This window comes from Hylobates moloch, unplaced genomic scaffold (genome assembly GCF_009828535.3).
Source record: "Hylobates moloch isolate HMO894 unplaced genomic scaffold, HMol_V3 SCAFFOLD_4, whole genome shotgun sequence".
In the NCBI taxonomy this organism is placed as follows: Eukaryota; Metazoa; Chordata; class Mammalia; order Primates; family Hylobatidae; genus Hylobates; species Hylobates moloch.
The window spans coordinates 41,865,505-41,890,465 of NW_026652279.1; the positions used below are offsets into that span (position 1 = coordinate 41,865,505).

Consider the following 24,961-nt stretch of genomic DNA (forward strand, 5'->3'; position numbering starts at 1 on the left):
TGGTTCCATATGAATTTTAGAATAGTTTCTTCTAGTTCTGTGAAAAATGACATTGGTAGTTTGATAGGAATAGCATTGAATCTGTAGAATGCTTTGGGCAGTATGGCCATTTTAACAGTACTGATTCTTCCAATCCATGAGTGTGGAATGCTTTTCCATTTGTGTCATCTGTGATTTCTCTTAGCAGCGTTTTGTAGTTCTCCCTGTAGAGATCTTTCACCTTCTCAGTTAGAGGTATTCCTAGGTATTTTATTTTATTTTATTTATTTGTGGCTATTGTAAATAGGATTGTGTTGTTGATTGGGCTCTCAGCTTGAACATTATTGGTGTTTAGAAATGCTACTTACTTTCATTTGTTGATTTTGTATCCTGAAACTTTACTGAAGGCATTTATCAGTTCCAGGAACCTTTTGACAGGAACCTTTGTCTTTAGGGCTTTCTAGGTATAGAATCATATCATCTGCAAAGAAAATAGTTTGACTACTTCTTTTTCTATTTGGATGCCATTTATTTTTTTCTCCTGCCTGATTGCTCTGGCCAGCACTTCTGGTACTATGTTGAATAGGAGTGGTGAGAGTGGGCATCCTTGTCTTGTTCCACTTCTCAAAGAGGATGCTTCCTGTTTTTGCCCATTCAGTATAATATTAGTGTTCGTTTTATTAAGTTGAATTACCATGATAGGGGTAGATTTTATTTAAATCAGGGTTTTTTTTAAGTTGCCAAAAAGTCTATTTAACTTTTGAAACTTGTTTATAACCTCGTGATCTTACAAAACCTTTATATATTTTATACAACTCAAAAGGATTCAGGTTTCTTTTTTATGGTATAATCAGTGTAGTTTAAGAAAATGACTTTTTAAAAGTTATTTTGTAAAAACTCTTCCTTGTTTTCTGCCCTTAACATTGGATAGACCATTTTAGGGAGTCAGTGACACATGCATTTGTATCCCTATCTACCACTGACAAATTGTAACCTTGAGACTTCTGTCAGCCTTAGGTTTTTCCAGTGTAAAAGAGGATAATATTGTATCTGTAAAATTCAAATGAGGAAAGAAAATTGATGTATCTAGCACACTGCTCTTCCATGCTATGTGCTTAATAAATATTTGTTCTTTGTTCTCTCCTCTCTCTCACTGGCAGTACTTTTTGAAAGGAAAACTTAATTCCACTAAACTCATGTCAGATGATTATGGTCGGCTTGCTCTTCTCATGACCTCAGCAAGATCAGAAAGGAAATCTTAATGGCCACCTGCAGTGAACACCTTTGGGCTTTATTTTTTGCCTGGGTTCATTGTGTCATAAGATACTTCTTCGTCGTTTAAGTGTTCACCTTCCTTTGCCCCCATGGTGTCACTGTCTTATGGGACCTCGCCCAACTCCTTGTACTTCTAACTCAGCCGTCTGTTTAAATTTCTCGTTTTTTCTGTGTATTTGTATGCCCATCTTTAGCACTCTTCTTTGTCTGCTTTGCCTGTTATACACTGTCACAGCCACCTAGCACTTATACCGCAGGTACTACCAAAGCAGTTCTTTTAGCCTCAAGCTCTCTTCTAAGTAATATATTTAATGTTCACCACTTGGTGGAGAGCTCTTTCTGGTTCTTCCTGAATGTCTGGTCTCAAATACTATTTTCTTTTCCAGATCTACTCCTTCATGCCTAATAGCATCAAGATTTTTCAGAACTACTGAAATTGTTTACCTTCCAGCCACCTTCAATAACCAGATTCTTTGATGCCACCTCCTAAAATTTGTTTACCACTGATAAGATTTAAATTACTTTCTAGCTCTATTTCTAGTTATGACCTCTGAAAAGATACTCCTTCTGGGTCTGTTTTTCTCATGTTTAAAAATGTTTGTACTAGATCAAGGGTCAACACTGTAGGGTCCAGGGGCCAAACACAGTCTGCTACCCAATTTTGTAAATAAACTTTTGTTTGTGGTTGTTTTCATGTTGCAGAGTTGAGTAGTGACAGAGACTTTGTGTCCCACAAGTCTTAAATATTTACCGTCTGGCCCTTTCCAGAAAACGTTTGCTGACCCCTGAACTAGAAAATCTCTCGTTTCCATTTTTTTAAATATTTTTTTGTGACCATTCATGATCACGTCTAAGGATAGTAGGCATTTTTAAATTGCTCCCTAATGTTTTGTTTTAATTGGTTTATCATTAGAAGTCACCAACAGAAATAAGTGTTTTTTTTCCTATATTGTGAGGTCCTTGTCATAATAAAATATTCTTCAGTGTTTCAAATTTGAGAGCTTTTTAAATTTTTAGTATTTTTTAATATGTTATAAATCCCACTGTCAGCCACCCTACGGAGAACCTGGTGTTAAGATTTAAAACACAATAAGAAAAAGACTAGAAAAATGATAGTAGTTGAATTAAACATGGAACATACCATAATGTTAGGATCTCTGTTTCCCATCTAATAGCCTTCGTGATTCAGAGTAATGTGATGGTAAATGGATGAATAGGATTTTCTTTGCCATTTTGTGCTGACAGACTTTTTTTTTTAGTTAACTGCTTTTTAAAATAATTTATAGTGAATACACCCACAATTCTATTTACAGGTTGGTAGTTAAAGCCTCTTAACAGTCACTGATAACCATATTTTGAAGGTAAAGAATATAGCTAGTTAAAACCCTGACCACTGATTGTAAGTATAATAAAGAAACCTTTTTTTAACCAGTGGGGAACCCAGGTGAAATAAATGCAAATCAACAGCAAAACTGATGGTAAAAGTGTATTAATCTTTATAAAGGAATGAATTGCAGAAGAAAAAAATATTTTTTAAATATCATAACTGTTCATCAAAGCAGATTATTTCCCATTGTGATAAAGATTTTCTACATGCATTTTCTGGTATATATTAAAGGAGGATTCAAGGTATGTAAAAAAAATACATAAAAAGTTATAAATATCAAACCTTAATTATATGCATGCTGATGTGTACTGTTATCTGCAACTTATTTTGAAATGCATCAAAAAAATAGGTGGATTGATGTATGGATAGAGGGTTGTGTATGTGATGAACCAAATATAGTAAAGTGTTAGTTGGAGAATATGGATAGTGGATATAGTGGGTTGGTGTTCACTGTAAAACTTTAACAACTTTTTTGTTTGAAATTTTCCTTAACATAATATTAGGTAAAATGTTTAGATCTAAGTGGCTGTGAGACAGTGAGTTTAGGGAGAAGGATGTGAGAGTGAGTACACACACATGTTGTACCTTAAATAAATTATTAAAAGTTTATATGTTAAGCATACCTTGTGTATAAGCATATGTTTCTCAACTGTTTTATTGTGTATTTCACAGATTTGCTTCCATTAGGAATATTCTTAGGTTATAAATAAAAAAAAAACAAACAAGAATTGTGAAACTTTCATTTCAAGGAACATCCTGACTTTTACATTATACATTGTAACTGTATTAGTCCGTTTTCACACTACTGATAAAGACATACCCCAGACTGCATAATTTAATAAGGAAAGAGGTTTAATTGTTCCACATGGCTGGGGAGGCCTCACAATCATGGCAGAAGGCAAGGAGGAGCAAAGTCATATCTTACATGGATGGCGGCAGTCAAGAGATGAGAGCTTGTCTTGTGCAGGGAAACTCCCCTTTATAAAACCATCAGATCATGTGAGACTTATTCACTATAATGAGAACAGCATGGGACAAACTGCCGCCATGATTCAGTTATCTCCCACTGGGTCCTTCCCACAACATGAGGGAAATATGGGAGCTACAATTCAAAATGAGATTTGGGTAGGGACATAGCCAAACCATATCAGTAACTCTTGAATTATCCCCCATAACCTCTATAGGAAAGTTAGCTGAATGCTTAAGAAGAGAAGTCCATGTGATTTCTGTTTACACAGTAAATGGATACATTTACTAATGGACGTCATAAGAGTTAGTACTGTGTCTTATGTTAGCAAAGCACTGAATATGTAGAGGACGGCTGTACAACAAATACTGATTCAAGAGTGGGCATTTCTGAAGTATCATTTTGGTTATTTCGAAATATATCATAATGAAAAAGTATATGCAAATATATTGTTTTAAGTACAACAGTAAATATTCATGTAATTACAACTCATATTAAGAATTAGAGCTAGAAGAATTACTTTTGCCCCATCCCAGTCACAGCCCCCTTTTCCACATCCTCTTTGTTAAACTAGATAATCCGTACTTGATTTTAATGATGAATATACTTATGTTTTTTATTTATTTTTACACAGTTTTACTATGTAAACTATAGTGTTGTCTGATTTTAAAGTTTATATAAGGCAGTCATGTTGTGTGCATTCATTGTTGAGTAAAAGCTCACCACTGTGTTTGTGAGATTCATCGATAAAGGTTTGTGTAGCTCTGGTTTAGCCGTCTTCATTGCTAGTTAGTATACTATTGTATGACTATGCCACAATTTATTTGTTAATTCTACTGGTGGATTTTTGCTTTTATCGGCAGTATTTTATTATTATGAACAATGTTGCTTTAGAGGTATAAGAATTTCTCTGTTAGGGTATATATCTTGAAATGGAAATCAGTAGGTTGTAGGGTCACTGAAGGTATACATTTATAAACACTCATTTATTCATGTCATTGCCGCGTTGTTTGTTTTCAGCTCTCAAAAGAATCCAATAGAGTTGCATGTGACGGAATTATTGATAAGCTTATTAGTACTACTCCCTCATTCTTCACTCCTCACCCTCTCACCAGGTACATGTATACACATACACAGACACATGCACATGTCCCTAGAACAATGTTAGAAATAGGGGTTAGAATAAGTCTTAATAATTTAGATTATTTTTACAGTCACCTTTTTATTTTCTTTCCAATAACATTAGGAGTTTGCTCAGAAATTACCTTATACACAGTTAAAGGTCAGTTTATTTTTAACTAGATTCCTTTTTGATTTATATCAATGAATAATTCTGTAGCTCAGAATATCCTTCCATCTCTCTTACCCAAACTTTATGTATTCTAATAGTTAAATAATTTCTGAAAGTTTTTATTACAGGGGTAATTGGCATACAAGAAACTACACATAGGAACCACATCAAGATAAAAAGCTTCTGAACGGCAAAGGAAACAGTTAACAGACTGAAGAGACAATTCACAAAACGGGAGAAAATATTTGACAAGATCTTAATAACCAGAATATATAAGAAGCTCCAACAACTTTATAGGAAAAATATCTAATAATCTGATTTTGAAATGGACAAAAGATCTGAATAGCCATTACTCAAAAGGATATATACAGATGGCAAACAGGTATATGAGAGGTGCTCAACATCACTGATCATCAGAGAAATGCAGATCAAAACTACAATGAGATATTGTCTCACCCCAGATAAAATGGCGTTTATCTAAATGACAGGCAGTATCAAATGCTGACAAGGATTTGGAGAAAACAGAATCCGTGTATGTTTTGGTGGTGATGTAAGTTAGTACTGCTTCCATGGAGAACAGTTTGGAGGCTCCTAAAAAAACTAAAAATAGAGCTGCCATACCATCTAGCAATCGCACTGCTAGGTATATATCCAAAAGAAAGGAAATCAGTATATTGAACAGATATCTGCACTCCTATGTTTATTGCAACACTCTTCACAATAGCCAAGATTTGGAAACAACCTAAATGTTCATCAGCATGGACACTTCATGAATGGATAAAGAAAATGTGATAGATATACACTCATAAAGAATGATATCCTGTTTTATGCAACAACATAGATGGCACCGGAAGTCATTGTGTTAAGCCAGACACAGAAAGACAAACTTCACATATTCTCAGTTATTTGTGAGAGCTAAAAATTAAAACAATTGAACTCATGGAGTTCAATGAATAATATCTAGTATTTCATAGCACAACAGGGTGACTATACTCAATAATAATTTAATTAAATATCAAAAAATACCTAAAAGAGTATAATTGGATTGTTTATAAAACAAAGGATAGGCCGGGCGCGATGGCTCACACCTGTGATCCCAGCACTTTGGGAGGCCGAGGCGGGTAGATCACGAGGTCAGGAGATCGAGACCACCCGGGCTAACACTGTGAAACCCCATCTCTACTAAAAAGTAGAAAAAATTCGCCAGGCGTGGTGGTGGGCACCTGTAGTCCCAGCTACTCAGGAGGCTGAGGCAGGAGAATGGCGTGAGCCCGGGAGGCGGAGCTTGCAGTGAGCCGAGATAACACCACTGCACTCCAGCCTGGGCAACAGTGTGAGACTCCATCTCTAAATAAATAAATATAAATAAACAGGGGACAAATGCTTGAGGTATGATTTACATTTACCCTGATGTGATTATTACACATTGTATGTCTACATAAGAGTGTCTCATATATTCCACAGATACATACACCTACTATGTATCCACAAAAATAAATATTTTTAAAAACTGCATGTATTTAAAGTATTCAACTTGATAAGTTTTGCCATATGCTTACAGCCATGAAACCAAGATAATGAACATTCATAATCCCAGTAGTTTCCTAGTGTCCCTTTGTAATCCTGCTTCTCAAAACTATAGATCTTCTGTCACTATAGATAGAAAATATGCCAGAATGCCATATGAATGTGATTATACTTTAGGTACTCTTTTTGGTCTGGCTTCTCTCACTTGGCTTAATTATTTTTAGATTCATCCATGTTCTTTTTAAATTACTGAGTAATGTTTTACTGTATGGCTATGTACCATTTATTTACTTGATGATGCCATTTTGGTTTGTTTCTACTGTTTAGTACAAGTCTTTTATGAACATATGCATTCATTTCTCTTGGGTACCTACCTAGGAGTGAGAATGATGGGTTGTATGATATGTATATGTTTAACTTTTAAGAAACTTCCAAACTCTTTTCCAAGGTGCTGTATACCATTTCACATTTCCACCATCAATAGTGAGAGCTTCAGTTGCTCTACATCCTTGCCAAGACTTGTTATACATAGTCTTTAATTTTAGCCTTCTTATTGGGTATATGGTGGTATCTTGTTTTAATTAGCATTTCCCTAATGATTAATGATGCCGAGCATCTTTTCTTGTGCTTATTTGCCAACTCTCTGTCATCCTTGGTGAAGTGTCTGTACATATCTTTTGCTGATTTGTATTGGTTTGTCTTATTTTTGAATTATAAGCGTTCTTTATATATTGTAAACACAAGCCCTTTGCAGAATATATTTTGCAAATATATTCTGCAAAGTTTGTGACTAGCCTTTTCATTTTCTTAAGAGTGTCTTTTAAAGAACGAACTTCTTAAAATTTGAACGAAGTTCTGAAAGTTTTAGCAGAGTCTAGAGAATTAGAACCAACGACAAAAACATAACAAATCCTCACTTTGCCCTGAATGGTTACAGAATTATGCCTGATTATTCACTGGTTGCCACCACAAATCTAGTACTTACCATTGCATTCTTCTACTTCTGTGCAATTATTCTTGAACTGTAACTGGTTTAATATTTTATTTCAATAAATTTGATTTCTACAAGGTCTTATAAAGATGAGTAATATGTGGTGTTTCTCTTCAAAATCCTCAATTTTTAGCATTTAATGTTTCTTCCTATCATCCATCTTGTACAGCCAGGTCCATGTACTTTCTTTTGTTCAGTACCTAGTATAGCTGTAGAGACAATGAAGTGCTAAATACATTTTTGTTGTGTACTGTAATTATACTTTTTTGACATACAAATATGTAAATTTATGGTAGCAGGAAATCTCTTGTTCTTTGTATCCTCCAAAGGTGCTAACATAGTTCCTTGTACACAAGGGACACTAAATATTCAACGACTGAATGAATTATTGACGGTTTTAAAATAAACTTTGCCTGATACATTGATAATACAATTGGCCCTCCATATCTGCAGGTTCCACATCCGCAGAATCAACTGACTGCAGATCAAAAATATTCAGAAAATAACAATTTAAAAATACATTAATGAAGAATAATATACAACTTAAAAACAATACAACAATTTAGATAGCATTTACATTAAGTATTGTAATAACCTAAGTATTATAATAACCTAAAGATGATTTAAATTATAGGAGGATGTAAGTAGGTTATATGCAACTATTATGCCATTTTATATAAGGGACTCGAACATCTCTTGATTTTGGTATCCTCAGGGGCCTCCTGAAACAATCCGAATACCAAGGGACAGCTGTATAATCTTTGGCTATACTGAACTAAGTGAAGAAAAAATACTCTTAGATGTGATTATTGCAATAGATAGTTTTTCTAGATAAAACAAAGATACCTGATTTTTACTTGAATATTTTTGAGTATGGTAATCTTTTTTATGAACCAAATTTAACATTATTGTTATCACAGAAGTCTGTCTGTGGTAATACAGCATGGAATCTGTAGTCAGCTACAGATAAAAGGCTTTCACAAAGTTTGTTTGCCTTTGTCTGTTTTGTGCTGCTATAACAGAATACCAAAGACTGGGTAATATATAAGCAATAGAAATTTACTTGGTTCACTGTTCTAGAGACTGGAAAGTCCAATGTCAAAGGGCCCACATCTGGTGATGGCCTTCATGCTGTATCATCTCATGTTGGAAGGCAGAAAGTCAAGACAAGGCAAGAGTGAGAGGGAGCCAAACTTAATTTCTAACCAACCCGCTCTTGAAATAACAAGCCTGCTGCCACTTTAATGACATGAGTCCATTCACAAGGGCAGAGCCATTACCTAATTACCATTTAAACATCCCACCTCTCAACACTGTTGAATTGAGTATTAAGTTTCCAACACATGAGCTTTGGGGGACATACTCAAATCATAGCACTGCTCTATTTAATGAGTTACGTATTTTATTTAACTTGGGAATTCCTTTTTTCAGTGAATCCAATGCCTGAAAACATAGAGACTAAATTTGTAAATATATAGGAAAAGATGGCAATAACTTGCTTTCTTTATCTAGGTCCTGGGAACTCCAACAAGGGAGCAAATCAGAGAAATGAACCCAAACTACACAGAATTTAAATTCCCTCAAATTAAGGCACATCCTTGGACTAAGGTAAGTCAGATTTTTTTTTTTAAGTATATTAATCAATAGTTAACTAAAACAGGTTTCTCATTGTTCTTAAACTATTTTGAGATCAGATAGTTGCATGAATACAAGCAGTTCTGCATGTAAAGATAGTTATATAGATGTACTTGAGTGTTTCATTGACTTTATATAGTTTCATTCTCATTGATTTCCTGTAGATAGTTTCTAGCCTGGTTTTTTATTTGCAAGGTAAAGACAGTGTACTTATATCATTAAAGTACAGAATTTGATTTAGGAGTAGGATCTTATATAAAATTTTGACAACCTAAAATTCAGAAGTTTATTTACATAGAGGTGTATAGTTTAATATCATATAGCAAATCATACATTTCAAACATTTTCTTTATTCTTTTAAACTGTTAAAACATATACCTTATTATAGATGGCATTTTGTGTTTTTCCTCTCTTGTTTACTTTCCTACTGGCATTTTGGAAACAGGATTAGAAAGCAAATATAATCTTGCTGGGAGTATACATTAAAAACAATTGATATGTTAACTGGATGTCACTAGCCTTTGGAAAAACCCAACCTTAACATCAGATAGAACCAGTTCTAAAGAGCGTAATTGCTAATGTACCAGGGAACTTTTTTTTTCCCTTTGGTATTTAATTGGAATGATTTTAAGAGAGATTTTACTAAAAAGTGTTTTCACCTTAGTTTGATTTGTGAGATTAAGTATGAACAGAAAAAAAATAGAATTTCTCAGTAGGGTTTATAAGTAGAGTGAATCTCTAGCTTCCTCATTTTACAAGTTGAGAAACTCTGACCAAAGATTCAAAGTGACTTACCCAAGATTACATGGATGGCTTGTGACAAAGCCAAGATTAAACTTCTGTGTGTGTGTGTGTGTGTGTGTGTGTAGGTGTAGGGGTGTGTGTGTGTCATGGGTTACAAATGATCGACTTTTTAATACGTATTTTAAGGAGAGACTTACTGTATTTTAAAATGTACATGTAACAATTCATTTTATATACAATTAAATTCATTTAGTTGGTTATAGATCTTTTATAATTCGAGGTGAAGTCATTTAGGGCTATAGGTGAAATAATTTACACTCTGTAGAATCAAAGTATGTTTCTCTCTCTCTCTCTTAATTAGATATATTATGATTCCAGTTACTTTTTCTTCAAGTTCTCATAATCTCATTATCTATCTTCAGAAAATTCTCGTTACTATTTATTTATTTCCTATTTAGAATCAAAGACCTCAATAGTATTTTAGTGCCAGAATTACAGGTTGTAGCTTTTACTACAACCTGGCCAACAGACCACGATCTTGCCTCCCCTTTTTAAAAGTTTATGGTAAGCACTAAGTAGTCTGAGATTCGAAAGTGTTCTTTGATCTTTGTATTCAAGGTTTATTTTAAATCTGGGTTAGAAGATACTTAGGGACTCTCACCTGGCTCTAAACCCAGAAAATCTCAGGTGGCCTACTTGGATTTAGAGGCTGCATTACAGTTTGAGTCCATTATAGTTATTGCAAGTTAAATTGTTTATAATAAGTGATTTGTAGTATACTATGACTTCAGCCATGTTAAGGGAAAAACAACAAAGAGAATTCTGTGTATTAAATAAATACAGGGAAATATTCCAAAATGCCAACAGTAGTTTGGGTAAGAAGAAAGTGCATGATTTTATTTTCTTCGTTCTACCTTTTCAAACTTTCATATTTTCTTTAATAATGATGTTATTTTTATGAGGAAAAGGAAAAATTCTTTTTTTGGTGTAATCTAAGTATTCATCACATATTACCCTCCTTATAGAGTTTCTGACAAATATAAAGCTGAAATTGAGTCCATGAGATCCTATTTAACAGTCCCCATCCTCCATATTATTTTATCAAGACTGCCACTAGTCCTCCTTTATCTAAGGTTTCAGTTACATTTGGTCAGCCTCTGACTGAAATAGGTGATGTAGTACAATAAGATATTTTGAGAGAGATACTACATTCACATTATTTTATTATAGATATTATTCTGATCTATTTTATTATTAGTTATTGTTATTAACCTCTTACTGTGCCTAATTTATGAAGTAAGCTTTTATCACTGGTATGTATGTATAGAGAAAAACAGTATATGTAGGGTTTAGTACTACTTGCAGTCTCAGCATCCACATAAGGGTCCTGGGGACATATCCCCTGTAGATAAAAGGGAGGTGGCACTGTATTTAGTGTGTGTCAAATTCTGCATTTTCCCCCGAATTATATCTCTCTAACGCAAGTATTAGCTAGAGTAGAATGTGAGGAATCATTGATTATAATTAAAATGCAGCTAATGAAAGAGCTGTACTAAATATGTATGCTTTAAATCTTCCTTTGCCCTCTTGAATTCTTGATGTTTTCATATCTTACGCTAATGCTTTTTCAAACTTGAATCGTCTATGTAAAGCCCATTTATTTAGGTTTCCATTCCTGTACCATGTGTAGAATAATGATTCAGTTCTCCCATCTTTTTTGTCTATTAAAAGGACTGTGAACCTTTCATTCATCTGGTGTTTTTTGACATAATTTGGTTTTCACTTCATACACGTGCATTATGTAATAAGTGCACTTATGTTGGTTCCTCATTTGTGCACACTAGAGTGGGTGTTACTGGGATTGTAAACAAAAAAGTAAATTCAGATGCAGAAATTTTATTGTTTTTCTCTGTCATCTAGATGATTGAGAATATGCTTGTGTTGGTTTTTTTAAATAGGTTATTATAAGAATTAAAATGCAAAACTTAAAATTCCAGAGGGAACTCAGACTCCTTTCCCTACCACTGTGATAGTGGACAGCAACTTGAGAAATGCTCTTAGGGTAAGCAGCCAGTTGAGTAATTTAAAAACCATATAGAATGTCCTCCAAAGAGAAGACCATTTTGCCCTTGGGGGGCAGGTAAACAGGAGTCTGGAAACAAGAACCACTTCACCTTTATTGCTGTCTTCTGTTAGTCCTATCTCCTGAAGCTGTGGACGTGTGAACCCTGGTTTCCTGTGCTGCTGTGTTGTGCAGCTATAGCCCCAAGATTGGGACCTGGTGTTCTAAAAAAAAAAAAAAAAAAAAAAAAGTAGACAGAAATAAAGACCAAAAGAGAAAATGTCTTTTGTGAAAACATTGAGGTAAGGGGATACAGGTGTGTAGAAGAAATAGCAGAAAAATGACACTGAGATGATCCCAGTGTGGTGTATGGCAGAAATCTTGAGAATTAAAAACTCCAATAAGTTGCCCTGGGCTATTACATAATAGCAATAGCCAGTGCAACATAATTCATTAATAAAGCACTTGTGGCTTAAGTAGGAAAGGAAATAGGTGCTAATATTTTGAAACAAGGATTATTATTGGAGGTGAAGGGATGAAGACCTATGCCTTGGTGTACACTGTACACTGCAAAGAAGAAAAACACATGGAAAGAAAAGGAAGTGATGCAAAAGTAGATTGAGAAGTAGAGACAGATTGGTTGGAAGAAGAGAAGAAATTTGAATTCTGCATTTAGTATGTGGAGTTGTGGTTAAATGATGGGCTATTATATACAGATGAGAATCTAGTTTAAACACTGCTCCTAATGTTTATGCCTCAGCTTTTTTTCTTTTGTTAAGATAGCGATTATCTGCTATGTCTTTTCTCAGGATTATTTTGAAAATACCGCCATAATATACATATAAAGGATTACTTTAGTTTTGAATAAATGTGAAGGATGTAGCACTCCAATGGAGTTTTCTGATTTGTCTTCTCTGTCTCCACTGCCCTGACCTTAGTTTAGGCTACCATCATATCATAGAATTATTAAAAACAACCTCCTACCTCCTGATTTCCATCCTTCGGTTTCACATCATTTTAATCCATCCTCCTCATTTCTGTCAAAGTTGGCTTTTTTTAAAAGCATGTGTGATACTGTCACTCCTATTTAAAATTCTTCTCTGATTCCTCATATCCTTTAGGAAAATTTAGCGTTATATACATATGACAAGGGTGATCCTATGTGCCAGTTTATGCTTGTCCAGTGTAATTATTAATTGCTTGCCTCTTCACTCTCAGGAAGGTCCCAATTTGGGTGGCAGATTATTTAGTCACTGTTCTTGATCTTTTCTGCCTTTCTTTTCCAGAAAAATAGAGTATTTAGTATTTGTCCTATTCTCAACCTTCTTGAGGTATCTAGTTCTTGAACCCAGTCTCTTTCCCAAGTTTTACAGCTTCCTGTATCCTTAAATGCATGTTGTTAGGCAATGAATTTAAAAGTTTAGTGTCTAGTTAGGATTGATTAGGGATTTTTAATAAGGTTATATCATAGTAGGTGTATGAGGTGCCTTCCCGCCCACTTTCGAGGGCCTGATCCTGCTACCTTGTTTAAATTTCTTTATGACAAGCATTTCTCCTCTATCCTAGTAATAAATAATCCTGTGAGGTCAGTTAGGTAGCACAGATGTCTGTTTTATTCTTTCAGAGTAATGAAAGAATAAAGTAATAACTGGTTAGTAGAAGGAAGTAGATTACAATTCTAAGGCCCCTGATCTCTTAACAGTTACATTAGTGCTATTTAATATGTTGGCTACGTATTGGAGTGTTGTCCAGTTTGTAGCTCACTTTGAAGGGACCATGCAGCCATGCTGGATTTTCTGGTTTAGTCGGATTGTCTCCTAGTTGTTGCCCAGAGAAGCCACATTCATTTTTGCCTCTTGCTAGTGTCTCCCTTCCCTGTCTCTACTCGCCCTTCCACTGTCTTAGAATGTTCTTTTTTCTTCTCTGCTTACCAAGTCTTAACCTTTCTTAAGATCTCAAATCTCACTTCTCCCATGAAATGTTTTCTCATTGTCTAAGTTCTTTATGATTATCCTACCACATAACTCCTATAGTACCTACCAAATTATACCATATATATTATAGCAATTCCTAATTTCTTTTTTATAATAATAATATTAATATGAATGCCAATTACTTCAAAATATTTGTTGCCAAGTTGTTGGCGTATATGGTAGTTTAATACTTAATAGTAAAGTATCTATAGCTTTTGTATGACCATAGGTCATTTGGTAAGTCTCCCAGAAAGCGTTATTCACAAAAATTAATCCTTGCATACTTGATTTCCTAAAACACTGTCAACATGCTTCATAGTGAATCAATACTAGTGTTTCTAACTGGCTAACAGAGTAAGCAGAAAATTGAATTCTCAGGTCATTTCAGCTTTCAAAGGAATTATTTTCGACTGAAAAAGTTACTTATTCTGTATGCTTACAGCTGAACCAAAAAGCCCCACTATACTTATTTCTTTTTAAGACTTTGTCCATAATGCTACATTTTTTCCCCTGAGACATTCAATAGAATTTTCAGAACTTGGTAAACCTACCTATTTTAACCATTGTTCAATATATTATTAAAATGCCTTCAGAGAGGCCTAGAGGGTACAAAACAAAAATTGCTGCCAAAGTTTTCTTTCACATCCATTCTATCTACCTTTTCTGGTCTCTCTGCGTTACTCATTTCATTCACATGTATTCCAGAAAGCATAAAACCATGTTGGGGATTTCTATTGGCTCCTAAGGTTGCCATTTGTCTGTTTTGTTCTGTTGCTAATGGTAAATCAATTTTTATATTATTATTCAACCCCCCTCTGCCCTGAACATTCTACCTAGACCATTCTCACTTGCCTCACAAATACAGATAGTATGTTCTCTACTGAAATTTCTACCCACATCCTTATTATTGCTATAATAATCACTTCCTCTCCCTTTCTAAAGCCATTTTCCTATGTTAGTAGACCTCACTTTTTTATTTCTACTGGCTATATATTCTTATTTCTTTGCTGGAAACCCACATTAAAATCCAGCATTTAGGGTGGCTAATCCACATGTGAAAGGAATAATGTGAAAAAAGAAGAATACTAAGTAAGACATAATTTTCAGATTGCTTGTGGGAGGCAAAGGATGAGGTTAGGGGTGGATTTGAAAAGAAGGCAAAATTCTATTTTTAGTTTATCATTTATTCTTTGAATCTTGTATCTTCTATGTAACCAGTGCTGTGCTGGGTGCCATAAAGCATGCAAAAGAAGTAAAATATATAGTCTTTGTCCTTGAAAAGCTGACAGTTGAAAAGCTTAGTTGAAGCAAGTATTGAATAATGTGAGATACCATATAACCATATACTGATTCTGTGCTGCAAGTGTTCAGAGGTGTTCCACATGGCTGTAGGTGTTATAAGGCAGACTTCCAGTGAGGATGATGGAGGGAAAAAGGAACCCCCCCTTAAGGATAATACCTGAGGTGGGATGTTGAAGGGGAGGTTTAAGATTTGCCTAGGTGTAGAAAAGGTTAGGAATTGTTATAGCCTGGGTGAATATCTCTCAAGGTGGAGAGAAGTGAATGAAAAGAAAATATTTCTATATTCGTAGGAGGGCCAACCTGACTGTAATAATTGTTTTGTGAACAATGAAAGATTAAATCGGATAAGTGGACATTTGGCAAATCACACCCCTATGTAGGCATGTAGTACTATTTCATCAGTGCATGATGTGAGGGAGGGAAATTACGTTACATAGTTAAATGCTGATATCTACATATACACAGCCAGTCATTTAACATCGTTAGTAGGTGCTTAGAAACTGCAACTTTTAGTGAAATTATGCACAATAGGTCCTCAAATAATGTTGGTTCATTCAGCGTTGATGAGGGAAAACATTTGGTTTTATTATACGTTTCACTAAAAGTCACAGTTTTCAAGAACCTATCAATGACATTAAATGAAGACTTACTGTATAACTTTTCTTACCTGTAGTAGAACTTGGAAAAACTCGATAAGGCTTTTAATTAGTACAGCTGAAATTCACTGGATGTTCGATTTGTCATGGCTAAGGAAAGGATTCTTTGTGTTTCTTATGCTCAACCTTCTTTACCTGAACTGGTATCTTAACGAAAAGGTTAGAAAAATATGCAGTAGACTTGAGCTGAATTCAGTTTGTGTATCCTACCCTGTTAGATGCCGACTTCATAGATAGCAGTTTTACTTGGGAGGAGGACTCTGAAAGTTGTTTTCAGTAGCCTCTGGTAATCATTTTTGATAGTACTTAAAGTGAATTGGATTACCCTTGTATGTCAGTGCATCATTAGATCAATGTAGCAAAGCATGTGAAAGACTGCCAAAGAATATATGTTTTTTGTTTTTTTGGTTGTTTTTTTTTGTTTTTGTTTTTGTTTGTTTTTGAGACGGAATCTTGATCTGTTGCCTAGGCTGGAGTGCGGTGGCACGACCTTGGCTCACTGCAGCCTCTACCTCCTGGGTTCAAGCGATTCTCCTGCCTCAGCCTCCCGAGTAGCTGGGATTACAGGCACCCACCACTACACCTGGCTAATTTTTGTATTTTTAGTAGAGATAGGGAGAATATTTTAAAAAATAGTATAGACTAATTTGTTAAGTAATTATGGAATTATGTGCTACATATGAGCACTTAAATAGACTTAATTTCTTTTCTTAGTTAACATAATTACCTATTCAACAATCCATGGCATTGTCTCACTTTTAATCCTGTGTTTAGGTTTACAAATTGCATATAATTTCAGATGATTAATAGATTACTTGAGAGTCAATATTGGGGTTGCTCTTTAGGAGTATTCATGGTTTATTAGTTTTTAAAACTGGATGCTTATATTTTGTATATGACCAGGATATAGGATGAGTGTTGTACATTTATTGTAATAAAAACTAATGAGGAATAGCTATTTGGAACAGGCATGACCCTTGTTCTGTGTTCTGTTAGATTAATTATCACTGCCAACAGCCATTTAAAATGGACATTTTTACATTGCTCTGATTGGCTACATAATACAATAGAGTTGCTAAGAGCTGATGCTGTGAGATGCGTGTTAACCATAGGTCTTGGTATGGTGTATGTGATTGTTTAAAAATGGCCTTTTTAAAGTGCTCGAGATTCAGTCACAACACTTAGCTCCAGGTTGAAATTTGAAGGACAAAGTCTATTCTAGGACATGTAGGGCAGAAATTGCCTCTGTCATTTTTTGGTTACCCAAATGCAAATTTATTTTGAATAATTCTTCATTTAAGGACTTTTTTGCATTTGTTCAATACTGCAGAAACTTTCTTTTTGAAAAAATGATTTTTTTCTGTTAGTTTCTTCTATGGACTAGTATTTGTGATGGGAGTTGATATTTGTTTCAATTTAAGAAAATGAGTTGCTGCATAGGTGAGGTAGTATTTGAATCACTTTAAAAGTTCATGTCAGTGTTTTGGTTCTTTTCAGTATTTCCTTTCTCTTTTCTTTCTTTTTTCCTTCCTCTTTTTCTTTTCTTTCTTCTTATTATTTTTTCCTTTGTTTTATTTTGTTCTGTTTTATTTATTTACTTTTGGTTTTGTTTTTAAAGGGGTGTTTTGGGATCTCTGTGGCCTTGCTGCATACTTCGCTGGCCATATTTAGTCTGCGTACTAATTGTTAGTTGGCCCAGTTGAGTCTTATTTTGTGCTCTCGAGTTCTTTCAGTCTGGTTTTCTATTTTTGTCCACCTGGTTGTGTTTTAGTTCATGAGAGAATTTATTCTGATGGGCCGAATTTTAATCTGTGTACTAAATTTTAGTCTGCAGACTAAAAGTAATCCGCGGATTATTTATTTTTGAAAAATATTTAATTCCCCCACTGGAAACTATCCTAAAAGAATATTAAATTCTCTTAGAATAGCCAGGGGAGTTCACAGATACTGGTGAGTTCTGCCATTTTTTGTTCTCAATACCTAGACATAATAGACCCTGCTACCTCCCTTGCATATTTGGCTCCGTTGTGCCTAGGTGTTAGTATACATTACTATGCCTGTCACCTGTAACTGTGACTGTCCCTTAGTTGTATTGTTAATTGTATATATTTTGTTTAGCTTTTGGTGGGTGAATTGGGCATATTTGCAGATGGAACTGTGTTTAATTTGTAGTGCTGGAAGATGTAGGATTTATTTTTTCAGAGAGTTTTTCCAAAGAGGAAAAAATGTTCTCTATTTATTTTTCCTAAGTACTGGGTGCAAGGGTATGAGCGGGCAAAGCCCACAATAGAAAAAGTAAGTTAATACCCGCACTCCTGAGGTGATATGTCAATTTCCTGATGAGTCCTAAGATAATGAGAATGTCAGCAAAGAAACATCTATTTTAGCAGAGAAGTCAATCCAAAATGGAGAATAATCCGCGGTGGCCTGATCCTTCTTAGCTCACACAAATTGAAAGTATCTGGCTTGAAATCTGTAGTAATATAACTTAAATATATTTATTACTTTCCTCTCATCACTAATAACTTAGCAAAAAAAATGTTTATACTGTGTAACTGGAACACATTAATAGAGAAAAAAGTAATATATTGGGAACTTGAAACTTTAAAAGCAGGCTAATATGCCCCCTCCCAGCCATGTCTGTGGATGATGAATCCAGGTCATAGAAGACCACTTTACTTTGGGAACTTACTTCTAGATTTCATTTTGATTTTAACTTTTTTTGGTTTTGTATTTTTTTAATAAACGCACTGGCATTGGAACATAATAAACTAAAATTAAAATGTTTCTTTACTGTGCCTCACCATTGCACAATCAAAAAAAATTTTTTTGCATACACTGTGGTGAAATAATTTTTAAAACTTGGACTTGCTACTGTGAAGACTGATGTTTAAAGTTTATAACTGTATAAACATTTTCTATGTCCCCCCCACACCATGGATTTCTTATAACATTGGATATATTTTTCCTTGCTGGACTATTCTCTTTTGGATTGACTTCCCCTGTTTGGATTATTTCACTGCATTATCATCTTTAGGATTCGTCAGGAACAGGACATTTCACCTCAGGAGTGCGGGTATGTACTTAATTTTTTTTTTTCCCAAAATTTCAGGGCAGGTCTATAAAACTTGGGGGAAATCTTTTTAGAGAGGCTAAACAATTACTCATTCTTGAAATGTAATAGTAAACGATGTAAGTAGCTGTGATTTCTGTTTTTATTCACTGTATGGCATAGGTTTCACTTATAGTATATTTAGATTGTCAGCCTCTTGGGTGATTCATTGACATCTAGGCTGAAGTTTAGGAATTGTGGGGTTTTAAAATTATTATTTCTATTACAAGAATAAATATTGATGAAGATCCATGAAACCAAAGGTCTGAGTGTTAAGCAATTTCAATGAGTAAGGAAAGAAGTGACAGCGAAAGCTTCTTTAATTAAAAGACAAATTTCAGTTCTTGGTGGTTTCCTTTTCTTTAGAAGCAAAAATAATTCAGATGAGCTAGTTTCTAGTTTGCCCTATAATTTTTAGAAGTTACATGCTAACTCACCCTGTATTATGGTCAGAAATCTGAACTGTGGGAGATATTGAGTTTTGACCCCACATAGTTTTCCACTTAACCTTTATTCACAGAGTACTGAACCTAGGCTTTTCTCAACAAGAATCTCTCAAGGGTTTAAAATAACAGTGTATGGTTTTTGTAAAGGCAGGTTAAATCTTGATTTTAATGTAGGCTTTTGGCATGTATTATTTTCTTTATTGTTTTTAACTCTTGAACTTCGTGAGTTAGGATTCCCTGACAAATATACGCTAATAAATGTCTTAGTACCAATATGGATTATCACTTGTAGGCAGTAAAACACCAGAAGATATGGGTGACTTAAAAAAATATCGGAAATAGGACGGGCGCAGTGGCTCACGCCTGTAATCCCAGCGCTTTGGGAGGCCAAGGCAGGCAGATCATGAGGTCAGGAGATGGAGACCATCCTAGCTAACACAGTGAAACCCCGTCCCTACTAAAAATACAAAAAATTAGCCGGGTGTGGTGGCAGGCGCCTGTAGTCCCAGCTACTCGGGAGGCTGAGGCAGGAGAATGCATGAACCCGGGAGGCGGAGCTTGCAGTGAGCCGAGATCGGGCCACTGCATTCCAGCCTGGGTAACAGAGCAAGACTCCGTCTCAAAAAAAAAAAAAGAAATATATCGGAAATAAACTTATAATACTGGTTTATTAATAGCTTTAACACAAAATCTTTGAAAATATAATATGAAATTTTTTTATTTAAAATAACTCAGCATCCAGCCATCCTACATTTGAATGTTAGCGGGAGATATTTATTTCTACTTTTGGTGCTACTTTTAGTTCCACTTATGTGCTGCCATATTGGTGCAAAAACATTTTGGATTAGCTAGCAAAATCCGTATACTGTCAAACAGAAGCAAACTTGCCTTCAGGGATAAAATATGCCAATAGTGTTTAATATTTTTATGAAAATTTTCTGGGTTTTCCCACTGATTATTTTCTTTTAACATTCTGTATATGATTATGGACCTTGGGAGCAAGAGAGGGGACCAATAACAGTGGAAGAGCTAAACATTTCAAATTCGACAGTAACTCTAAGGTTTCCTTGACTGAGGCGAGTCAGAGTATTCAAAAGAATAAAGATAAGGCAGGTTTTGACCTTACAAAAAGATTTCTTTGTAACATAACCAAGAAATTGACTAAGGCCTTTCTTTATGTTCTGAAATAATTTCCTAAGAGCCTACTTTACCTAATTTCTCAATTTTCATGGAAAATGTCTTTTTCAATAATAAAAACAAATACAATCCTCTTTTCACTGTAGACAGTACTCATAAATAATCTCTGCAAAGTCTAATGAGCTCTGTAGTTGTAACTAGTTCTACTAACAGTCAGCATAAGTGAACAACAGATGTTACATGAGCCATTCTTACTAGGAAACCTTAGCCTCTGAGGCTGCTCCATGCCCTGTCACAATTTGCATGGGCTTTTCTCACTTGTGGGTCTGTTTTCCTCCATTTGTAAGTGTCTGCTTCTCTGTCCACCTCCATCATCACACCTTTTATTTGGTTGTATGTTCTTCCTGTCGAGGGATATATGTTTCATTTTTCTTTAATTTCAGCGGTTTCTGGTCTGTTTATTTCTATCCTTGCCTTTTTATTTTTATTCTGTAGGTGGCCATAATTTAGAATGAAGAATATTTTTATAGTTTTTGTATTTGTTAGCTTTATTTAAGACACAAATTAGTAGAAAGCTATCTATTCCTTTAAGTAGATTAATTTAATTGAATTTTTCTTCAATATAGCCTTCAGTTGACTTTTTCTGTGTCTTAATCATTCTTAATGGATAATACATTTTTTTCCTCCTTGATTAAAACCCTGGAATATTCATTCAAGTGGGGGAAATCTGGCCACATTCATGGTAACACCTACTTGAGAAAAAAAATAAGGACATTTTATCAAATTCTAGGTATTCAAGAATTTCTTCAAATAATGGTAGGCTCTGTTTATTGGAAATAATAGCAAATCAGTAGCATTTATAGACCTAGAGTAAATAGCTCTTCTTTCTCTTCTTTTTGATTGCCAAGTTTTCGAACAGTGCTGCCCATCATTAACAATTGTTCGGCTAAAGAAACAATGCAGAAGAGGCAATCTTTTGTTTACTGCCATAGCAGTGAAAACTTTAAAATTTAAAAAATATTTTTCTAGTTGTGCTTGCCTCCAGAACTCAGCCTTTCCCATGTGCCTGTCATATTTTGTATGCATGTCTGATTGTTATTACTTTATGATTAGCATATATAGATTTTTCTGCGAGCATTTCTCATATAATCTTTAATTAGCAGTTCACCCCTGTGAATCATATGCATTTAACTCTTTCCATTCTAGAAGGTCCTTTCCCAAATGCAACCATGTTTCTGTACATGGTGGGAATTAAGTCGTTATTCACAGGGTATTTGCTTAGATTCTTAAAATAAAACATTAATTGTTCTTTCCCTTTTTTTGTACTGCAGGTCTTCCGACCCCGAACTCCACCAGAGGCAATTGCACTGTGTAGCCGTCTGCTGGAGTATACACCAACTGCCCGACTAACACCACTGGAAGCTTGTGCACATTCATTTTTTGATGAATTACGGGACCCAAATGTCAAACTACCAAATGGGCGAGACACACCTGCACTCTTCAACTTCACCACTCAAGGTAACTCCAAACACTTAGCTTCTTCACCAGTTCTAGGAAAGCTACACACTGGGTGTGAAATGACATTCTATTAATTAAACTCTGTGGAGGACAAAAATGGACATATTAAGTGCTTAGGTAGGTGAAAAGAGCATCCTTTCTAACTTACTGGCCACTACTTACATGGTTTTGAACAAAAGAGTAGCACATAAAAGTTTTCCAATAGACATAGCTTCTTTAATTTTTAGCAGAATATAATGTTGGCACATGAGAAGTTACAGAGAGTTCAGTGAGCGAAGTTTATCACTAATTGGACTAATGTACAATTTAACTTTTAGGTTTGGATCTGAAACTTAAAATAGTAGCATTTCTTGCTTCCAAAGAGTTTGTATCAAGTTTTTTTAAACCTGGAATGAATTGGCTATATTTGTGTAAATTCAGTTGTCTTCCAAACAGGAGGAAAACTAGAGCCCTATAAACCCTTTCTAAGAACTTAAACAATAGACACAAGGAAATTTCCATCCCCTCTGAGATTGGCACCATTGCTGCTACTGAGAAAATACTGAAAGGGAAACTAACTTATTCATTGTGGTTTCTGGGAGACCTTGGGATAGTCACTATTTCTTCAGTATTTCTGTGTTCAGTTTTCTTTTCTCCTTAAGACCTAAGTGACTCATTCATTCAGTCACACTGCCTCTGATGATGTGACTTTCTTATTACACTAAGCATAAAAAGTGTACAATTCATTACAAAAAAAAAAAAAAAGAAATAGTTGACATATTGATTAGTAAGCAGACTCAGGCTAGAAAACAAAAAAGAGAGATGTAGAGTTTTCTGTGACCAAGAAAGAAATATATTTCCTTTATTCATATGTATCATATCTTTCTTTTTAAAAAAAATGAAGACTTTTATTTTGGTATTTTAAAATATTATGTTTGCCCAGCACATTAGATATAAATATGTGTGTTTTGAACATTTATGTTTTTGAGGGTTTGGAGAATACATTTGTATTTGGATGTAATGTGTATAGATACAGTGTGTGTTCTCTGTGGTTATCAGAGTGCTTATGTGATTCTGTGAGTGTCAGTGAAAAAGTGGACCCTGTAAACACAGTCATGTATTGCTTAATGATGCAGATATGTTCTGAGAAATCTATCATTAGGCAATTTCCATCCTTGTGCAGACGTCACAGAGTGTGCTTACGCATACTAAGTATATTATTGAAAGTGCTATCCTTTTGAGATATGGCCCCTTTTTAAAAAGTGTTAAAATGCTCTTAGCACCCATTCTGAAACTGGGCTGTGAACACAAAGTAGTACTTTCTCACTGTCTTTGTAAATCACTATTGTTACTGTTTTTGAACAGTGTTTCTATGCAATAAAGACACAGATGTCCAGGAAAGAGGTGGGGGTTTTTTGTTGTTTTTTTTGTTTTGTTTTTTGGTTTTTTTGTTTGTTTTGTTTTGTTTTGAGACAGAGTCTCACTCTGTCACTCAGGCTGGAGTGCCAGTGGCATGATCTCGTCTCGCTGCAACCTCTACCTCCCAGATTCAAACAATTCTCGTGCCTCAGCCTCCTTAGTAGCTGGGATTACAGGCTTCTGCCAGCATACCTGGCTAATTTTTGTATTTTCAGTAGAGACGGGGTTTCGCCATGTTGGCCAGGCTGGTTTTAAACTCCTGACCTCAGGTGATCTGCCTGCCTTGGCCTCCCAAAGTGCTGGGATTACAGGCGTGAGCCACCATCCCCGGCCTTGATGCCATTCTATTTGATATGATACTCTGTATTCTAATTTTGGAGCAGTGTTTCCAAATGGTGATCTTGTTTTCTAAGGCAGCTGTAACTGTGTACAGATGCAACTTTAAAGCACATACTAGTTAGTATGTGGATGACTAGTTAGTTAATGGATGACCAGAATAAAACTGGGTAATCCAAGGGGTTGAAGAAGGAGAATCAATTTTCCAGTTGGTTGTATAGCTAAAGGAAATCTAGAGATAGAAACATTGTGGGGGTTCTGGTTGAAGGGTGAGGGGTATTAGTGAGGTTCTTCTAAAAGCAGCATAAAGCCCTCCTCCATCCTCATAACAAATTGTCAGTGACATATGCAGCACCACTTCCCCCAAATAAAATAAAGTACATAAAGTAGGTGCTCAATGAATGTTTGAGTGCCATGTACCACTTTAAATAAACATAATATTCATTAATTCATACAACCAGTATTTATTGGGCATTTCTAATGTTCCCTCTGGTTGTTATTACTATTGTTGTTTTAATTAGTAAAGTAAACCTGCTATATGTACAGAACTATAAATGCTTGAGTAAAATATAGTGTTTTATTAAGGTAAAGCTTACAATAAAGCTAACTGCATTTTGATGTTTGTTACTGTACCATGGGGTAATTAGCCACAAACAGTAATTAGTATTACTTTCATGTAATCACAGTATTTCCATATTCAGATAGAGGAAGGAGAGAGATGAGCAGATATGAGACGGGCAACTTTGAGATCTTTCTGATTGCCTAAATCCATAACTTAGGAGAATATCAGACCTTTCTCATTTTTCCAGCACTGAAGGAAGCTTCAGTGTTTCAGGACCCCATGACTGACAATATTATCTGCATTCAGATGTTGGAAATTGGAATAAACCTTTGGCACACCCCCTTCTTTCCGTTTCTTCCTGTCATTAGAATTTCAAATTCAGCCATAGCTGAATCAGACCTCAGGAAACAGGTAGAATCTGGAAAGCCCAATAAGGATCAGTATTTTCTTATGAACTAATTTGTTGCCTATTCCAAGGCTGGAATATATTAGGGAATCAATTGTTTTGTATGTTTAAAGGTGAGTCCCCCTAACTCTATCACACACATCCCCAATCTCAGTTTTTTACCTAATTTGTATGAAATTTTACCATTTGAAGTTATTTAGTAAACATTGTCCTCCTAAGAGTATAGGGTAGGATGGGGGTGGTAAAGATATTATCCA

The 24,961-nt window shown here is 35.0% G+C and overlaps 1 protein-coding gene across 2 annotated transcripts in view; it reads left to right on the forward strand.

Annotated features, from left to right (window-relative positions):
• GSK3B (glycogen synthase kinase 3 beta) overlaps window positions 1-24,961 on the forward strand; it is a 288,377-nt gene that overhangs the window by 230,269 nt on the left and 33,147 nt on the right. The window contains exons 9-11 of one of the 2 annotated variants that reach the window (XM_032150081.2): window positions 8,930-9,025; window positions 18,827-18,865; window positions 21,816-22,002. In XM_032150081.2, coding sequence (XP_032005972.1) covers window positions 8,930-9,025; window positions 18,827-18,865; window positions 21,816-22,002 — 322 coding nt within the window. The remainder of the gene's footprint in view (window positions 1-8,929; window positions 9,026-18,826; window positions 18,866-21,815; window positions 22,003-24,961) is intronic. The other variant, XM_032150082.2, reaches the window with a different exon arrangement.